General features: G+C 36.8%; 1 protein-coding gene across 1 annotated transcript in view; it reads right to left on the bottom strand.

Moving 5' to 3' along the window:
• col11a1b (collagen, type XI, alpha 1b) overlaps positions 1 to 19,989 on the bottom strand; it is a 91,844-nt gene extending 71,855 nt beyond the window's left edge. The window contains exons 1-4 of the mRNA XM_048164547.1: positions 19,487 to 19,989; positions 13,551 to 13,715; positions 11,799 to 12,012; positions 10,805 to 10,967 (exon numbers count right to left, since the gene is read on the bottom strand). Coding sequence (XP_048020504.1) covers positions 10,805 to 10,967; positions 11,799 to 12,012; positions 13,551 to 13,715; positions 19,487 to 19,601 — 657 coding nt within the window. The 5' untranslated portion in view covers positions 19,602 to 19,989. The remainder of the gene's footprint in view (positions 1 to 10,804; positions 10,968 to 11,798; positions 12,013 to 13,550; positions 13,716 to 19,486) is intronic.
• Positions 19,990 to 21,314: the final 1,325 nt, after the last annotated feature.

Raw genomic sequence — 21,314 nt, 5'->3', positions numbered from 1 at the left:
TTATTAATATAACTGATTGTGTTCATCAGAAAGAAGGAGGTCAAATACACCTAGGATGGCTTGAGGGTGAGTAAATCTTGAAGTAATTTTCATTTAAAAGTGAAATAATCTTTTAAATCAGATCCACAGACTATCATGTCATACATGTTTTTTTCTCTTTAGTCATGTCTAGGCCGCACACACACTCCATTGAATTTGATGTTCATTTATTAAATATTTTGGGTAATTTGATTATGCTCTCAGCTACCAGTAATTATAGTATTCTCATCTCTGTTTGACACATTTTAGCATGTTTAAAACCATTCAGCAGAATTCCACATATCAGGACAGTCTGCAAATTTTGTCTAGGTCTTGTCATGTCTTCTCTCATTTAAAGGGATAGTTTTTCTTCTATGGAAGTCAATGGCTACAGTCAACTTTTTGACTACCAACATTCTTTAAAAGATCTTCTTTTGTGTTCAGCAGAAGAAAGAAACTCATACAGGTGTGGAACAGCATGAGGGAGAGTAAGTGATGACAAAATTTTCATTTTTGGGTGAACTATCCCTTTAAGCAGGGGTTTTCAACATTTCTATACCAAGAACTCCTAAATATCATGATTGTAAAGGACCCCCTTCCTAAAATATAAAGACAGCAACATATTTTCATGTCTAAATATCTATTTATTCTGTGCAAGAAAATTAATAAAAGAAATACTACAAACATGCTGCTTCATATATTAACTAAATGGTGTTTACATTATTATACTATACCAAATAAAAAAAAAAAAAAAAAAAAAAAAAAAATATATATATATATATATATATATATATATATTTATATATATAAAAAATATATAAAATATATATATATATTTTTATATATATTTATATATAAAATATATATATATATATATATATATATATATATTTTTTTTTTATATATATATATATATATTTATATATATTTTTTATTAGTTTATATATATATATATATATATATATATATATATATATATATATATATATATATATATATATATATATATAAACTAATACAAATGACAAAAGCACAAAACAAAATGACTGAAATTTAAATTAAAATAAATGATTAAATGAAAACTGAAAATATAAAAATCTAAAGCAAATTCAAAATAGTAATAAATACTATAATAGTAAAAATAATCCTAAAAAAACACCGGTGTCTTCTTAAAAAAAGAAAAAGTGCATGACATTCTTGACACGCTGAACAGCAAGTGAGGTTTGGCCGACATTGATATTCAGTGACCCCATTCAAACATAGTCAGAAAAACCATTCACACGCACCTGATCTAGTTCAACATGAATTCAAAAATGTGCTGGCCCACTACTGACATCCATCTCTAGTCAAACACATCTCCCTTTTTAGCTTATTCCATCCAGTGACTCTCCATCATTGGACGGGAGTTGTTTTTCTAAGCGTCTGGCACATCTTCTTCACTACTGAAAACCCAGATAATATACTAGCATGGCTTTGGACTAAACAATGGCGGAAACAGGGAGATATAAATCTACTTTGAATACTTCAGTATCCATTGGGATTGCCCTGTCTTACAATCACTGCAGAGTACTGCATTAATTCATAACAGACACAGTCTTTGCAAAGAGAAAAACTCCTTGTACAGTACAGTGAGCTAATTTCAGATTCTGGATATTGAATATTGAAAAAGAAGCCAAAACCTTCCAACAACAGATCGGTATCAAAATCCTCACCAGCTACTTGTTCTGGTTTGATTTTCCTCATGTGTGTTACTAGTCAAAATCTCTAAATGAGTCTGTTTGAGCTTAGAGTATGAAGAACATTAAAACCAGCAGGAATTGAATACAATACAGACTAGAGGTACTTTGGTACCACGTCTAAAAAAATTTGAGGAAAGTGTTAATGTAAACACAGTCTGTCTATATATGTAAACAACAGGCAGGACAAAATAAAGAATCTAATACTACGGCTTCAACCAATGCATTCTCAAAAGTTTCACCTGCTTCTTGTACTCTTCCTGTAATTACAACAGCACCCATGGCGTTCTTCTATCCTGCTGCGTTAATAATAATATTCTCAAGTGTGCCACAGGCAATGAAGTACTTTTATTCAAGACAGTTCAGATCACTTCAACCTAATGACCAGCACTATTACACTCTATGCAAGACAAAAGTGTGAAGCAACCAAACTAAAAACTGAACTAGCTTATACATAAAGCTCATCTTGCAGAACTAAACTGAAGCCTTGCCATGTTCTTTAAGAAGATGTAACACATTCATCTCTTACAGTAGCTACTAATGTTTGCAGTAAAGTCAAATTAAAGTGATCACTGCCTCAAAGGTGCAACAGTATTGGAAATTAAGGAAAAAAGGAAACACTGAAATGCAGATTTGAGATCAACATAGCAGCAACTTTATTCTGTCAAATTCGTTATTATTCTGCTACTGGTCTCATTAACTAAGGTTTAATTTAGAAATGAGCATCAGAGTTAGTGTTGCAATATAACAGGAGTATCAAAAAGAAAGACTAGGTTCTATCGACAGGTGGTTGATTGGATGGATGCAAATCTGAATGCAAGCTTGTAGTCGATTGTAAGAAAGGGGCGGGGTTTATCCAGATGAAATGATTGGAGAAATCTGGCATACATCACCAGAGAGGCTACTATAAAAAAGGTAAAAAATGAAACATATGCTTGGATGAATCATTTAGAATAAAAACAATAACACGCATATAAAAAAATATAGAATATGTTACTGGGTTTCCAATCTTCAAAAAGTGTGTTTGAAGAAAAATTGATTTTCACTAACAGCATGGCACAACTTAATGGAGCAATTCTATAAAATGAGTTTAACACATGAGATCCACCCAGTCTCATTATTGCACTTACAAGATGAAGTGTTAATGCCCTTTTCTGCTGTTTGAGGTGAGAACTGTGTGCTTTAAATGTCTGAGGTCAAGCCCAGAGAAGAAAGTTTGGTTCATTATGTGTGCATTGAGACTGAACCAGTTCAAAGGTTACCTCAGTGTGTATGATTACTGTCAGTACTTTGTAATTATAACCTGAGGAACTCCAGGTATTCCTGCCAGTCACTTTGACTTGCCATGTGACCTCTCTGTCACAACACTCTGTAGGCAACAGACTAGGGGAGTGAACATTGAAGTCAAATGCACATTGACAATGCAAAGTAGATCCTTTTAAGACTTATCAGAGCCTCCAGCACTATACTAACCTATTTTAATATTCAACCAACAGGAGAGGTTATGAGAAATATGCAATAGTAGGAGTGTTTTTTGTCAAGCTATGTTTATGCCCCTGCTAGAAAGTCCATGCCCTAACCAGCTTAATCTGATCAGTCTGCATCTACTTTTAACTGGATGCTGCATCTTAAAAATTCATCACCCTTGGTTACTTCAGAGGTTGAGAAAACAGCAGCAGAGTCAATAATAATAAAACTGACTAAACAGTTCAGTAGTAAATACTTTGTAGCAAAATGCTTATTCTTAAGAATGTCATTTAATTGAATTAACTGCAAAAACTAAAATATATAATACCTAAAATATTCACTCAAACAGGCCACACAGAAAGTGTTTTAGCGTTTAAAAATGCAAAACGTAGAGTAGTGGAGTGAAAAATAAAGATATGCTTTTTCAAAGTTCTTTTTTAACTTGAGCGTGAGCTTCAAAAGTCACAAGGTACATGCACGATGGTCAAAAATTTACAAAAGTAAAAAAAAAAAGCCGTACAACGGAATGAAAAAAATGTGTTCTTTGTGAACAGTCCTTTAAAGAACTCTGTTCTTTAATATCCACTGTTGTGATCCACTGTTCCAGTGAAAGCCACAAAGAACAGTCAGCCATATTTCCAAGGCCTGGAGTCAGTAGTTATCCCTCATGACATTTTAACCTAGATATTCTGCAAAGAGGGTTGGAAAGACTCAGAGCAAAATACAGATTGGAATGATATCATGGAAAATGCAGATTGTTTGAAAAGTGCACAAACAGCAAATGACTGTCAAATGCAGAAAACGTGGAGTATTTAATGCCCCCCAGATCTTTTTTCACATTTTCATCAAATACAGACAGTCTCTGTGGCAAGATCTGGAAAAAAGCTTCATTTTATACACAGTCAGACAGATTCCATGCACACTTTGAATAGCACAAGTGTACTAAGGCAAAAAAAAAAAAAAAAAAAAAAAAATCTTATGATTGTTTAAGCTTTAATACGCCCCTCCCCCCAACTCACTTGCCCCATTCCGGAGCAATCCTCCAAACAGCAGCCGCTGCAGAGCCTTGAAGCAGGCCTCAAAAGTTACCTTATCGCTCTACTGGGAGCCGTTAAACAGTAAAATATGTTTCCCAGCAGCGAGCAGGACACAGGCAGAGGCCAGTCGTTTTTTTTGTTGTTTTTTTTAGAGAGAGAGAGAGAGAGAGAGAGAGAGAGAGAGAGAGAGAGTAAAGATCAAATCGTCACCTTGGAATTATAAGGTTCTATCTGACATTTGTCATCAAAATTGAGTTATTCACATATTCTTATTCTGTGACAACTTATTTACATTATGTAATATTTTATGTTGTGTACATTTGGGATTTTTTTTATTTAGAAAATAAAAAGGTTCTATCTACAAAGTCGAACAGAATGCAAAAACTTTGAAGCTCAATATCTCAAAACTGCTCAGAATGCAGATAGAACCTTATAATTCCAAGGTGGTGAAATGTATAACCACGTACAGTGACATCTTTGAGGAAATGATAGCCTTTGTAATGAACAGTTGGACCAGTGTTTCTACAGGAGGTCTGGTGATAGTAGGAGGAAGTCTAGTTATAGGCCTACCAGTAATACCAATTAAACAAACACACTAAAACTTGAGATAGATGCTCTGATCAAAAGTGAGGCAAACTATTCTTAAAAATTGTAAAATATGTTAATGTCTTTCACATTATTTTACAGAAGTTAATAATTATGAAATGAAATTAACTTCATTTCATGCTTGGCAAGCTACTAGCATAGCGCTAAGTGAAGTGACTCCTTCACACTCGTATTCTGTTTTTATTGTTTGTGCAACACAAAAAGTGATTAAAGAATCTTCTAATAGTCAGAGGAGACAAAAAAAGGTGATTTTAAGTTGCCTCTCTTGTGATTTTGGTTACAAAACACCAAGCTGGACACAATATCTATTAAACAGCTGTGAAACCTTGACCAAGTCATAGCGCACTATGATCATATTTTCCCTTCAGTCACAGTTCCAGGTTCACACCTGCTTAAGCTATCTGAAAAGGCTAGAAACACAGATGCGCCTACAACATGAAGTATGCTGTTAGTTCAGACCAAGTAGCTCATCTCCAACAACAAAAAAAGCTATCCCACTGTTCCACAAAAGTGTGATTTACATTTACTTGCAGCTGAAATTTGTTTTAGCACCACTAGTGTCATAAAACAGAATTGCAAAAATAATGACTGTTGTCAAGACTGAACAATCCCTCGCTGTCTATAAATCATTATATTTATAGTAGTTATCTTGTCTTATTCTTGTGCATGTGTACTCCATCAATGATCCATCATGAAAACAATGATCTATGTGTAACTTGAAATCAAAAATCAGTAGCAACTATATAAAAGCATGTCAGACAGTGGCCTAATTTTTTAAAAGTGTACAATAAACAACAAGTTATTATTAAGTAATTTAGAATTTAGACACAATATTGACAATTACCTTCAATGAAAATAGTTCCAAACAAATCCAAGGTGCTGCTGCTTCTTTGAGCAACACACTGGTAGCTGGTGTTTAATTCATGAATGAATCAGGGTTTTTGAACAAGTTGGTTAAATTAATGATTCATTGACTCACTTGACCACATACTGGCATATCATTAACAGAAAAGACACTAAAAATACCCAGTGTGAAAAGGTGGATCTTGTAGAAGGGTCTCAAGGATGCTACTAACAAATCAATTGGGGGGAACACCTATTTGTTATTCTGTGACGAAAAGACATTCAATTCAACAAAAAGATGATCACACATCCTAAAAATGCGTGAAACACCCAGTCATAATCTGAAAACTAAGTGTTCTGTTCTTGATCAGAGTTATTCAGCTTGATTTTTCCATCCACTCAATGTCTAACTCATGTCCTCGAAGGAACACTAATTTGGAATCCTTATGACATGCTGGTCTCCTGGCCAGAGATCGCTAAATCTGTGCCATATCTCACAGGGCTGGCTAAGCTTGGCTACTTTCTTGGCCAAGAGAGACAAGATATGCTTTCCACTTCACAAGCAGTCCTTGCAAATAACTTTGGTAAAAGAACATGAATCTGCATAGTGAATCTCCTCAAAATGCTATTTGAACAGTCCATAGAAGATGTTCTAATGAGAAGATTTAATGACTTTATACAATAGCCCTATATGGGGACTAGATGTCACAAAGCATGTATCCCACAACTGAAAGGTGAAGTCAAAAGTAAAATTACACAAGTGTGTTTTCCCTAACAGTGGTTTTGTTTGTTTAAAACACCTAGTTATAAACCTAAATTAGAGTTATTTTGTAAATTCATTACACTAAACTAAACTTAAAATATCATAATATTTTGCTATTGCTGTTGGGTAAGCAAGTGAAATTAGAACACAATAAAACCACACTGACCAGAGTCAAATTTATGTTGAAGATAGATTTTAACTTCCTTAAGGCTATCTGTAAATAGTTTCAAATGTGATCAATTTATTCAGTTTATTAATTACTATACTATTAACATCGATTTAATATTTTTGTTCTTTACTTTTTATATTTTTGCCATGATTTTACTTCATGTAAATTGTGCTGAAAAACCTATTATATTTCCAGTTGTTACTCCATATAGTGTGAAAACATGACCTGTTATTGGAGCTATTTTTCCTGGACATTAACAGTGGAAATGTTTAGTGGAGCTTTGTTGTAGTCAAGTTTTTTTTAACATGAAACTGAATTTCGAAAATAAAACCACCCTCTGTCACATTGGGTTGCAGCAAGGAAGAGTTTGAAGCAGGAGTAGATGCAGCAGTAAAACTTTAATAAAGAATAAAGCAAAATAACAAACGCTCAGGAGATTATCCACATGCAGGAGCAGAACCTGCCACTCCCAGAAGGTGAGTCCTCGCACCGTAAACAGAGACAAAGTCCAACAGAGGAGGGAGGGAGGGGGTTCTGGAGGATGAGGAGCTGGCAGAAGGAGATGACATGGAGGAGGGAGGAGCCAGGGATTGACCCAGAGCAGAGCCATCAGGACAAAGGCATACAGAGGAACCGAAGGAGGGAGGAGCCAGGGTAGTGACTGACTGAGGTGGAACCAGGAGAGGAAGAGACCCAGGCAGGAGTGAAGACACCGATGGACAGAAGGGCCGAGGCGGAGTCAGTGGGAGTGAGGACAAAGGTAGAGACAGAGGGAAGTAAAAGCCCGGTGGAGCCAAAGGGGTGGAGGGACAAGGCATAGCCAGAGGCCTGGAAGTCTGCGGTGCAACCAGGGTGATGACTAACCAAGGTGGAGCAGGAGGAACGAGGCAGCCAGTCGGAGCCTGAGGGATGATAGACTTCGGTGGAGCTGAGGGAGCATGGAGCCAAGGTGGAGGCGATGGGTCGACTTGCCGAGGTGGAGTCCAGGGCTCAGAGGCCCAAGGTGCAGCCAGGGGATCAACTCACCAAGGCAGAGCTGGAGACTGAGAAGCCCAAGGCTGATCCAAGCAGCTGAGCTGAGCCACTAAAGGAGCTGAAGGGCTGAATGGAACCAGCGGAGGTGGGGCCGAGGAAATGAATGAGATCAGCATAGGTGGAAGGAGTGGGAGGCTGGGTGGGATCGTCAGCGATGACAAAGACTTGGTGCTGGGCGACAAACAGAAGCAGACTTGGTGCTGGGTGATGAAACAGAAGAAGACTTGGTGCTAGATGACGAAACAGACTTGGTGCTGGGCGGAACCAGCAACAATGAAGAAGACTCTGAGCTGGGCGGAACCAGCAGCGACAAAAAAGAATTGGAGCTGGGAGACGAAGGAGCAGAGCAGAAGGACTCCAGACGGGACCAGTCAGACAGAAGGGACTGGCAAAGGACCACTTCGAAAGCAGTCCATCAAGGTGCGATCATCTCATGATGAAAGGTGGCAATAGTCCTGAAACTCCACATAACTCTCAATAGCCAGTACATTTTGGCAGAGGGAGCACAGTATGTCCTCTGGCTGAAGAGAAACTGCTGCTGGATACATTATTGTTGGTCCATTCTTCTATCACGGTGGGATGCAGCAAGAAAGAATTTGAGGCAGGATCTGAATGCAGCAGTAAAACTTTAATAAACAACAAAAGCAAAATAAACACTCAGGAGATTATTCATACTCAGGAACAGAACAACCACTTCACAGATAAGAATGGACAACTAAAACACAAACCGAGAGGGAAAACTGGAACACAGGAACAACTAAACAGAACATAATCCTGACACCCTGAGATAGTATATTATTTGGGGTAATTTTTTTCTCTAAGTGGGTCAAAATCACAATGTTTGCCAGTCCAAAGCAATATTCCCTTGGAATTATCACAGAAGTTATCAGATTTCCTTCTCCGGGCTGTTTAATAGGAATGTATTTCTTATACGGCTGTCTGGTGTGAAGGTTGTGACCTTAAGCTCTCTTCCAAAATACACACATATGGAAACAAACACAACTTAAATGTTCTTCAGCATAAGCTTGTGCAAATACACTCTCCATCTGGACGAAAGGTTAGAACATCAACAAAATGAAAAGTCACAAATGTCATTACTGCAGAAAGGTGGTGGTGGTGATTGGGGGGGTCCTGGGTGTACTAATGCTTCCTTCCTTATACCTAATAACATTTCTATGATTTATATGCAGCCATTTAAATGGATCTATCTGCATAAAAACAAAGCAAACAGGTTAATTTCACAGTGCTAAAACCTATTTGCAATGCTTTCGACAGTTCATCGCTTTCATCAATCACATAATGTATGAAAAGCAACTCTCTTGATTGAAACATCTGTGTTTACTATTGGGCAGCAATATTTGACATAGTTTCCAACATTACGAGCAATCGTACGGTGGGTGGAAGAATTGAGAGATGAGATGCTAAGTGGTTGCTGAAAATGAGCCCATTAACTATGGCAGATTTACCTCTCAGGCTATATATTTTGCAGGCTCATCACAACCCTCTGACTAACACTGGGATGAACAGGGAAAAGGAAGAAATGGAATCAGAATTTCAAAAGATTCCTGTGCTGTACGACATCTCTAACCTGAGGCGAACATTTAGCATGCTGTTCTTATTAGACAGCATTCCTTCAGCTCACATCAAAGACAGACTCTGCAGATATTGTCTCGCAATCGGGCGTACAGAATTACACAGGATTTCTGCAATGCTTAGTACAGCAAAGAGAAATGTGAATGGAATACTTGAAGCTTTTGTGAATTTTGTTGAGTATGTGCGGTTACAGTACTGTTCTTCCACTGAGTTGTATCTTCACGTAAATGTTTATATTATTGCTCTTTTATACCTCAGGATAGTTATGTTGCATTTATTTAGCAAGTATAAATTTTGCCTCAGATGTTTTTCAAAAAATTCCTTTGGCTAAAATAAAATGAGACACTTTACAATAAGTTTCATTAGTTAAACATTAGTTAATTTATTAACTAAAATCAACTAACCATGAGCAATACATTTGTTACTGTATTTTTCGATAATGTTAGTTAATGAAAATACAGTTGTTCATGCTAGTTCACAGTGCATTAACTAACGTTAACAAGATTTTAATAATGTATTATGTTGTAAATGTTGGAATTTACATTAACAAAGATTAATAAATGCTGTAGAAGTACAGTTCATTATTAGTTCATGTTAACTAATGTAGTTAACTAATGTTAACTAATGAACCTTATTGTAAAGTGTTACCAGTGAGACAATAGTTGACATACAGTGAGAGTACAGAGCCATAACATCGCCGTAACACATGCTTGTGGATAGCATAGCACAGATAAAATGACGAGTTCATATTGAAATCTCTGGCTTTGATATCTTGGGAAATCTGAGCATGGTTTGAAACATTCTCAGGAGAAAAATCTGAGAAGTAATAGATGTCACTCTGCAGCTCAAACAGTAGAGCATGGTGTTCAAATCAATGCCAAAGTCAAGGATTCAGTCCCCAGGATAAACAAGAAATCATAAAATGTGTACTTTGAATAAAAGCATCTGCCAAATGCATAAATATAAGATGTAAGGAAAAGCCTCCATTTAATCTCACTGCTATTGACTACAAATAATTGAGATATTGACATCTTTCTATGGGAAAGAAAAACTGTTCCTTTAATAGAAAACAGCCACAGCTAGCCTAATTCTCTCAATTGTCACAGCAGGTCACCGTGTTCATAAGCCACTCCTAATGGTCTCAACAGCTTGCCAAATATGCTGAAACTTGCCAAATATGTAAAGTAGTTTAATTGTAAATATACTGAGAGATCTTTGGTTCAAAAACTCTTACAAGTATTTAGCATCATTTAGTGATCTATGGACAAATAAAACCCACTGACATGCACTGTCATTCGTAAGAAAAAATGAAAGGCGTCATCTCTTCACAAACATCATCATACTGACTGTGCAGTAAATCAAATCATTTGGCAATTTTCAGCATGTCATACGAACTCGAGACACATTTAACAGTCTGAGTTTCCTGGAACAACAGCTGTCACTGGGGCGATACTTTCAAAGGATACTAACATGTACCATTTAGGCACTATTATGCACCCTTTAGGGGTAAAAAAATGTATAAAACAGCTTTGCTTGCCTCAAAAACTTCCTCGTCCAGGATTCTGGTGCCAAAGACAGAGATGCCATCTGTGTTAATGATTGCGTGGTCACTTCTGCTGAGTGGTTTAGAGATCTTCTTCTTACAGTCCACAATCATTGTGACGGTCTTCTTTTCGACGCTAATAGCCACGCGGTGCCACCTGTTGTGTGGGAAAGACAACAAAGAAGAACCATGAAGTTTGTGATTGTTTAGTTTGTAACATGATATACATTTTACTGTCCGTTTTCACTTTGCATAACTAAAATGCATGTTCGGTTCTTTATACATTTACATTTATATAGTGAGAAAAAAAACTGCCTGCCATTAAGGGAGGTTTGTAATAGTACAGGATGTTCTTAAATAAAATCTTTTGAAAGGAAAAGACAAAGAACTTTCTCTGTCCATGTGCATTCAAAAAGGCATTTTCTCAACACTGTCTCTCATATTGACTTAATTATAAATATTTCACAAGCTGGTTTTTGTTTAACACCATTTGTTTTCTCAAATTAAAAAAAGGTCTCCAATACATGAATTGCGAGAATACTGTTTTATCACATGTAAACCTCAATGTGGCTAAGCAAAAGAACAGAAGCTTACTGCCGTTCTTGTTTCCTTTTCAAGTAAATGTTTGCTTTGCCTAATTGGTTACATATGGGTGAATATTAACATCACAATTTTCCTACTTTAATTATATCTATATAGATAAATAAATGAATAGGCAGATGGAAAAAAGTACCAATAATAAACACAGTGGACTAAACTAGCCACAATGAAAAATTCATAAGCAAATTACATAACCAATCCAAACTCATTCAAAGGGCCAGTTGATGAAAACACTCACACATTAAGGCTCATTAAAACAAGATTTCTTCTGAAACTGACATTATACTACTCGAAGAAAGAAGACTTCAGGTGTCCAAACAGTTTAAACCAAAACCTTTACAAAGATTAAAAAAAAAAAAAAAAAAATACAAATAAAGAGTCAACTTGCTTTCCATCTGCGAGGTTGATTGCACGGAAAAGGGGGTAATCCTCAGGAGCAGGTTTCCCATGCTGATCCTCATACAGGAAGATCGGCGAGCGGCCCACCTCCACACCCAGCTGCTGGATGCCCTGCTCGTTGTATACCGACAAAAGGAAGGACTGTATTCCTGCCTTTGGCTTGATAGTCATAAGGATGGAGAAATCCTGAGGGAATACTCCTCCTGAAGATACAGGAAAGGCATTGTGGGTTAAACATCAGCTGTTACTGATGATTCATATGCTTGTCTTCCTTTCTGTGGTGGAGATGAGCTAAGACTATCAGACAGTGTAGTGTGATCTAAACAGGCCTGTAATATGCAGTGGCCCTTTTACAACATCCCCTTCTGCACATCGTTTGTAGGGGATGGTTTAATGAAGTATGAAACAGTTTGTCTTTTCTGTTGGCACATTAACTTTACAAGGTGTCAGGTGACATAACAGATTTACAATTAAACGGGTTGTATGAGCACTAGGGTGGAAATAAAGCTCAAACTATTCTATTCTCACACTGTTCTCTTTCTTTGCCAGCCTTAAGGGAGATTTTTTTTTTCTTGTCAACATACTATTTAGCTGAAATTTCCAGTCCTAAAACCATAAGGTTTGGAGGGCATTTTATTTCAGCCAAAAATCACAGAAAACGAATTGTTCATTTAATCTCCAGCTATTTTGTGCCTCAGTTACCCTTTGCAGTCTGGCCAATTTGGAAGATATCCAACACACACAGAACAGAGGGTCCAAAAAAATAAGACTAAACTTATAAATGTATATGATGTTGTTATTACAGACTGAGCAAATAATTAGAGATTTCAACATCCCATCAGTAAACTAAAACTGTGCTTACCATGGACTTGCAGAGGACATGTGACACATTGTTTTTTGAATGATTAGTGTTAGTATGTCAAATAGCCATTTTAATAAGTAATAGTTCATCATCTGTGTTATGCTACACACAACAAACATTACTAGCCTCTGTTATAGGGCTAAGGCTACAGTTAGCACCAGTTTCGAGTTTTTCACTTATTCTTTGTTTAGCTAGTCGTGGATGATTAGCAAGCAGCACTGTGGTCAAAACCAACCCAGGCTCATTGGGAAAACGTGTCAGTGGCGACAATTTCTTCGATATGATATTACATTACGTTTTGTAAATTCCACGACACTTACAAACACTATGTTTTAAGTTGGTTGCGAAATGAAATATCTGGTGACTGGCGCTAAAAGGTTAATGCTCAATGGCATTTGAAAATAATGTACCACCTACACTAAACCCAACCAACCTAAATGATAGTTTTAACAAAGGCAAATGTAAGATAAGACACATTTGTATTCATTTAAACTGGAAACTGCAGTGAATTGTATGTATAGGTAAGTAGAGTTTCCAATGAGCCAATGTTGGTCAAAACAGTAGTCAAAGAGCTTTCTCTCTTTCTTAATAGACTCTTTCTTGGAACAATAAATATGGCTTTAATTCCTTCATCAAGGTCTGGGCATCAGACTTCTAGCATTGTAAGCAGTCCAAATGCATTTAACTGAGACGGTCAAGCTACATTATGTACTTCCTGTTGGATGCATTTCAAAGAGAAAAAATAACCAACTTAGAATGTCACTTTGCAAGAGAAAACCAATTACACACATTTGATTTACAGCCTTGCCCAACCAGAACAGTTACTGTATTTAAAAGTAAGTAGGGATGAGAGTACATAGATTAGCACAAATCATGTACCTGGGAAGAGCTGCTTGGTTGGGGAGCTGAGTTGAGCTCCTTTGTCCACTCGGTAGGCCACATCTGGTTTAGATCCTCTCCGGATGGTGCAGAAGCCTTGTGTTTTCTTCACTCCTTCAGGTGAACTTTTAAAGTCTAAGACCTTGAGCACATCCACGGGTTCAGCTGTGAGGCAGAACGTTGAGTGCTATGATCAAAGCGTTTGTCATTTTCATAATTTCATTGCTGAACAAACATTATTAGCATCAGTAGCTTTGCAACATCAAACCAAAACAATGTTTGTACAGTTATTTCCATTTGTTTATCTAATTAAACTGAAGGCAATAATTCTGTTAGCAAATGGCTGGATGAGAAATGACGAAAAGTCTACAGCAACAATATCGCTTTAGCGTCTGTCAGTGGATACAAAAATATTACAAAAACCACGAGGGAAAAATTAAGCAGCACTATCCAAAAGATACATTTAATTTGTTACACATGAGGGGGACGATTCTAGTGTGAAACTACTGCTCCCAGATAAAAACATTCATTTACTTTTCACAATTGCTTCCAAGGACAGTTGGGTTATTATGTAATTTTATTACACTTTAAAAACATGAAGCCAGTTTCAATACTTATTGTTAACCTCAATTAGACTGCTTTCCCTCTATGCAACAGGGCTTACTTGTCCTTATCCTGCTTTGAATGATGACCAATGTGGAGTCAGTATATCTACAGTCAATTATCGTTCAACAAGTGAGGACTTTTATGGGCCACATCTTGCCGTTTGTTGATACGAACAAACAAATTCCCATAAAATTCCCCCTCGGTGCCACACATGTCATTTCGCAATGACTCTAACTCTGACTGACAGTTTTACTGTACATAATTCCCTGCCATTGCATATATGTGCTGTGTCCGTCAATGAAGCAATTGTACATTTACAAGGAACCCGAGCAGCACAGCAGTAAAGATGTGAAGAAATATCCAGTAGGGATAATTGACCCCCCTGCATGCAGATCCATTTACAAAGCCAAACATTCCAGGAGTTAAAGTCACTGGTGCTGGTCACTGCTTCTCTACGGTTATGGCAGCTCAGCACGACCTAAACTTTACAAGCAGTTCAACTCCACCAATATGTCAGGTACTACACTTCATCATGTTGCTACTGCTAATGTCATATGTGAAAGGTTCTGGTTTCGCTCAGCCTGCACCCCACAAATGGCCAATTTCTAATGATCCTTAACAAATCTATGCTAATGCTTAAACAGGCTGAGAGATTTATGATATGATTAATATGGCAATTTAGAGGCTGGTACTGTAAAGTGGACTCCAAGCAGCACTGTAATGTCACACTGATTTAATGCTCTGCTTGAGTCTTTTAAGCATTGTCTTTGATGCCTTGAAAAGGAAAAGTTCCGGCCTCACTCGAGACTGATGAATGAGGATGCACGCAAGGTCAGGGAGATAAGAGTATCAGCTGGGTAACTTACATCCATCACTATCCGAACAAAACTTTGTGTCCCTAAAGCCAGGTGCACACTGTACAATTTATAATAGTCCTTTACGATTGTTGCTTGTCAGACTGTAAGAACATGATTCTCGCTGTAAACCGTGTCATACTGTAGGATCTCAGTTGTCATTAATGTCAGACTGTGCGACAGTCAAGACACAACCAAGAAAATTTGTCCAGAGTTTTACATCATTAATCAATGACAAGTTCAGTGACAGTGAGCTGCATTTACATATGGGATTGAAATGGTGGCTACAAAGAAATCTCTAACGTTAATTTTGGTCATGGCTTGTCTTGAAAAATGAAGACAATTTGACAGTCGACCTGCAGAACTTTGAGTCAAATCTTCCGACACCGCCAGAAATTCGTAGCAACGTTCATTAATCGACTGTCGGTGAACATGTCAAACTAACGTTTAAAGACAGATTTCAGCCTAGGATCAGATACATTTTTTTAGGATTTGCACAATTTGTCTCAGAGGCCAAATCGTGGCCAAAATCGTACAGTGTGTACCCGGCTTAAGACGCATCTGTTTGTCATCACCACTGCAAACGTTGTGGTTGAGGATGCTGAGTTGTGTGAAGTCTCTGAATCTCAGGAGGTTTCAGAAAAAAGGAACAGAGGCTGAATGGATGACTAGCACATAAACACTCCTATTCTGACTCCCCCGCTACCAGAGACTACAAAAACTTCTGAGTCAGGTCAAATGGACATATTTGTCTGCTGGTCAGGCAGCAGACAGGAAGTATCCCTTTCAAAAGCCTAAAAACAATAAACCATACAAACAAGAATGACTACTTGCTAAGACTCATTACTCTCTCTCTCTCTCTCTAGACTCCTTAGTGTTGGATTCAAATCAGGGTTTTATTTTCATATGCTTTGACATCACAAAAGGGCTCATTTTCCACCCTGTCCCACTCAACTAAGCCTGGGAAAACACTTTAGAAGAATTATACTGAAGTCTTTTGATATATCAGCCCTATAACAGTGTGCATAAGGCACAATAAAACCAGTAAAACCTTTATAAAGTATGTAGGACGATGAGCTGCATTTGTTAAAAATAGACACTGTGGAAAAGTCACTCAGACGCTTGGTCATTACAGTTACATTTCATTGTATTTTATTTCATTTTAAGGTCAAGAGCAGAGCAAAAATATTCTGAAATTTCATCTCTTGCTACTTATTTATTTATTTATTTATTTATTTGACAGGGACAATGTACATTAATTAACATTGCTGTAAATGAACTGGAATTAGCCAAAAAGCTATTTTTCATCCATAGTCCCTATATATACTTTATATATAAAATAGTCCCTATATTTACTTTATATATAAAAAAGTTGGAGTAGTACAATTTGACAGATTTTTTTTTTTTTTTTTTTTTTTTTTTTTTTTCATTTTTTCATTATTTTCTGAAACCATATGGTAAGAGCGTGCAGGAAGTGCTGATCCGGTAGTTCCCGTTCCACATATGTGGCTAGGAGCTGAAGGGTGGTGCTTTTTTAGGGTTACTGAACATGCTGAACACATTATGGTGTCGGCATGGCACAGCCTGCAGATAACTTTGCCTCAATGTGCCACCAACTAAGTTCTAATGCACTGAAAAAACAAACTTATTGTTATTCTATTCTGAGATAAAGGGACAATATATTAACAGCAAATCATACACTACTGTTCAAAGTTAAACAGTAAAATCGTACTGTTTGAGGTCAGTATGATTTTATTTTATTATTAATTAAAAATTAATTATTTAGCAAGGTTGCATTACATTGATCTACAGTGAAAGTAAAGTAAACATTTAAAATGTTACTTTTTTAAAATGAATGCAGTTTTTTTTTAACATTCTATTGATTAAGTAATCCTGAAAAAAAAAATACGATTTCCACAAAAAAATTAAGCAGCACAGCTGTTTTCAACACTGATAATGAAAATATTTCTTGAGCACCAAATGAGCATATTAGAATGATTTCTGAAGGATCATCTGACACTAAAAGAGTAATGGCTGCTGAAAATAAAGAAATAAATTACATTTAAATCAAAAAACCACAACAACATGCAGCCTTGGTGAGAAGACTTCTTTCAAAAACATGAAATAATCTTATGACCCCAATCTTTTGAACGGTATGCTTCAAGATGCTTCATATTTTTGTATAGTAGCCTATATGAATCATTGTAAAGATTTTTTTGTTTGTTACAAAAAAAATCTGAAAGATTTGCCTGGAACAGCTTAATTTTCTTGATAACTTTAAACCAGCTGCACACAATAAAGCTCAGCATGTCTACATCCGTGTGCACGTTTGTGAGCTTAATGATGTGGTGAGGTTTTAATGTAGCTTTTGTCAAATCAGTCTGAGAGTTTCCATTCAGTGTAACCCCCACTGACAAAACAAAGAGCAGCCCTCTGCATTATCATTTGAAACGAGATGTTTAAAAATGTCTGAATAAAAGGCGCCCAAACTGTTAAAGGAGAAAGTAATAATCTGTAAGTCTTACGAGCCTCTTCCAAAATGCAGTGCTACTGTTTTTTCTTTTCTAAACTCTAAACTAAAGGTCTCTTTGTGCTCTTCAGAATGTCTCTCAGCATTACTGCATACCTAAAGGCCTCATATATTCCAGATGTGGAGAACTGGCAGGAACAGGACCCCCCCTCTCACAGAAGCTCTTAAAAAAATCAGTATTCAAAATCCATTAAAGCAGCAAATAAGGTCATTGCTCCTAATACACATCCACAGTTAAAAGTGCTTGATAACTTTTGTTCCTGTTCTTTTGTACTTGGGGAGAGCCAGTGTCATGATAATGACACAGCAGACTTTTCACAATAAAATATGCCAAAGCAGAAAATAATTTATCATCTGAGTAATCCAGCCTCTGAAATGACTATAAACCTTGAAGAAATCTGGCAGAAATGTCAAAATGCTGTTAAATAGACAAGAGGAACAATATCAACTGAATCAGTTGAGAAAAATCATAACATTCAATCTGATCCAACAAGCAATGAAATGTCCCAATACTTGACATCAGCCCTATCCGTACTATGACAAACATCAAACGCAAAAAAGGCCCTGCATCCTCATTGGTTGAATCACTGGATATCTCAGTGGGTGTGGCCAATATCTCATGTGAACTTTTGTGAACTGCTGTAAGAGATATCTTATATGGATTTCAGTTAAACAATCCAAAAAACAAGAGCCAAAAGGTAGCTTTTATGCATGGTATGTAGTTGTGGACAAGATTATTATTAAACCAAAAATGTGAAAGCTCATTTTCAAAATAACCCCACCTCCCAAATTGGCCTGGAGAAGTGCAATGTGGTGAAGACATTATCAAGCAGCCATTTTGAAAGAGGTATGTTACATATCTGAAATGGCCATCAGAGCAACAACAAAGGAATACTTTTTATCACTTTACAGAGGAATCACTATATTTTGGATTTGCTTATAGTAGGAGAGACCAGGCCCTTTAAAAATCAATTAGAAAGACAATGTATAAAAACTATTTGCTATTTGTGATCCTCGCAGGTGAGGAAGAAGGGAATTGAATTTTGATTTAGATTTTAAGTATACAAGAAGACTAAATGTATAAATGATGGATAGGGCCGCTTTGTAACACTCAACTGTCCACTTTAAAAGGAGACAATGTGCCAAATTCAGAGAGCACTTCTACAGTAGCCTAGCTTTCTGACTGTAGACCGGTCTTTAGTGTGGACTGGGATAGTGTGGAGAAACGGTATCTCTCTCTGTCTGAGCAATACAATTTCCTAATCTAATTCTGGGCACTCGAGTGCCTCACTGGTGTGTGTAGGGTAGTGCAGTTATCATGAATGCTGCCTCACATACAGGTCAAATATAATAGTTACCAAATTAGGGAAGACTACTTCTATTTATTAAATCATTCTATTGTATACATTAAAATTTTGTAAATGTACAACTTTGAAAATCAAGGTTATATAAACTAAAAAGGAGGCTATTTTTTGACATATAGCCTAACTCTGATGAAGCTACCTGTAGGCTTCACACCTTGAAATAAAACATTTGTCTTGATAGACTCTTCCATGCCTAATTTCAATTCTGCATCATGTAGGCTACTAGAAGTAAATAAATCTATAAATAGTATAAAAATATATAAATATTTTTTCAAAATAAATAATCAAATAGCCTACTGGGTATGTCGAAGAGATTAAACAATGCAATTAACATAACAATTTATGCCACTGATATCACTTTGCTACCTCGGAATGCGTTTATGTTGCCTAAAAATGCTGTCTAGGTAGGCAGCTTAGTAGGTTTTGAGACACAGCCAATAAATATTGCAATACATAGCCGGTATTCACGGTGTTATAATTATATTTAACGCTGAAATGCACTCAGACACGTTAAAGTCCCTTACAATACTGAGGCTGGCATCGCTGGAGGGATCGCGACGATGCTCCTCAACCTTTCCTTACCTGCTCTCACATGTGTTGCCTGTAGGACAAAAGTCAGACTGAAGATTGCACTTAAAGCGGAGTTCCTGAGCCACTTTTTCGTTTTCCATCTCGTGGACCACCTTTCCTTATCCATGACCGGCACCCTCAACTGTGAGTTATTTTCAAATGCGTTCCTTTTCCACAATCCAGATTATTGTTATTTATTTCTGCACTGCCATGAGCGGGAAAAAAATCAATTGATTTTCGTCGAAAACAAACTTCTTAGTCCCTCCGCCCAGCAGTCTCTCAGACTGAAGGTAAACGGGCTCTCATGAAAAAAAAAAAGAAAGAAGAGCTCCCTGAAGAGCTCAAGTCTTTAGGAGGGTTGGACGTGTGGACTAAACCTGACCCGTAAGGGAAAAGAAATGAACACGGGAAAATCACTAGTCTTAGAAAGATCCGCCCATTATTTTGATGAGAGCTTCAAAAGTTTGACACCGTTCCCCCGAAAACTCAGAGCAAAGGTGTATCTGCACTGAGGGATCATACAAAACCGGGATGCTGGTGATGGGACAGCGCCTTACCAGAGGAGAGAGAGTCACATCTATCCCCTAGCCTGGATTATCATCCTTCATCCTGAATCAGTGACAGAGGACTGGAAAAGGACTATCTCCATAGCATTCAGAATTTACTTTCTTTTGTTACTTCTCACATTTGTAGATTACCATTTGGAAATATATGTTTTATATGTATTTATATATCAGTGTATTCTTTGTCCTGTCTGTAATTTCCACTGCAGACGTGATGAAATGATTTTTTTGCTCTAATAAAAGGCTGGAATAACACTAGGTGTGATGGCACTTGCAGGTATTGTAGTCAATCCAGGCAAAAAAAGTTCTTTTAAAGAGGCAAACCAAATGTTGGCCTGAAGTAGCCCATTTAAAATTCCTCAAGTAGCAGTGATAGCCAGAAAAGATACCATCCACATTAACGAGAACTACAGATGAGACTTCATGGCCAAGTCGGAATTCCTACCAGAAACAACCTTGAAAGAGTCTGCTAATGGGATTTGCTGTGGCACAGACGTCTGAAAATAATTACTCTTTAAAAGTCATCGGAGAGGTGGTGGCTATAATCCAGCAGTCTGTTTCTTTCTCCACAATATAATGTTTAGATGCATAATTGACAGCAAAACAGCCGTAATTGTCACTGAAATTCAGAACACATTAACCATTGTTATGTGTTATCCCGCAGTAAATTGGGGCCATGAAAATTCTTTTTAAGAATGCAGAGGGAAACAATAAAAGTAACTGAAACAAAGAAACTGCATCATGTATAACTTCTTTCCAAATGCTGTATAAAATGAGAGGCTATTCACTAAGATGGGTTCAGGGTTCAAACTCTTGTTACTTTAAGAAAAGATGCTTAGTGGGCAAAATGCCAAATTCTGACTGAACTAAACATAATTATTAAGTTTAATATTTAAAAATCAAGTACAATCGAATTTATCAAGCTTAAAACATTCCTGCTTTGTATAAAGTAATGAGATTGGGAACAAAGAAAGATTTCCATGTGTCAGATAGATAACACTAGCTTATGCAGTCAACATTCATTTCTTTCCCACAATAGGGGTTTGAGTAACTGCTGCCAGACAATTCTGTCTGGTATTCAGATGGATAATACATCCACCCAAACTTTGTCCGTTCAATGTTTAAATGCTAATTATGCAAATTCTTAGCATATAATTTTCCATTTCCTTTTTTTTCTTCTTATCATTCACATTTTCCTGAATTAATAATGAAAAAATAAAATAAACATACGCTGACCCCTTTACTGGGACAGGCAGAAGACAGAATATACAATAGAC

This window comes from Megalobrama amblycephala, linkage group LG17 (assembly GCF_018812025.1).
Source record: "Megalobrama amblycephala isolate DHTTF-2021 linkage group LG17, ASM1881202v1, whole genome shotgun sequence".
In the NCBI taxonomy this organism is placed as follows: Eukaryota; Metazoa; Chordata; class Actinopteri; order Cypriniformes; family Xenocyprididae; genus Megalobrama; species Megalobrama amblycephala.
This window is presented reverse-complemented; position numbering and strand designations above follow the sequence as displayed.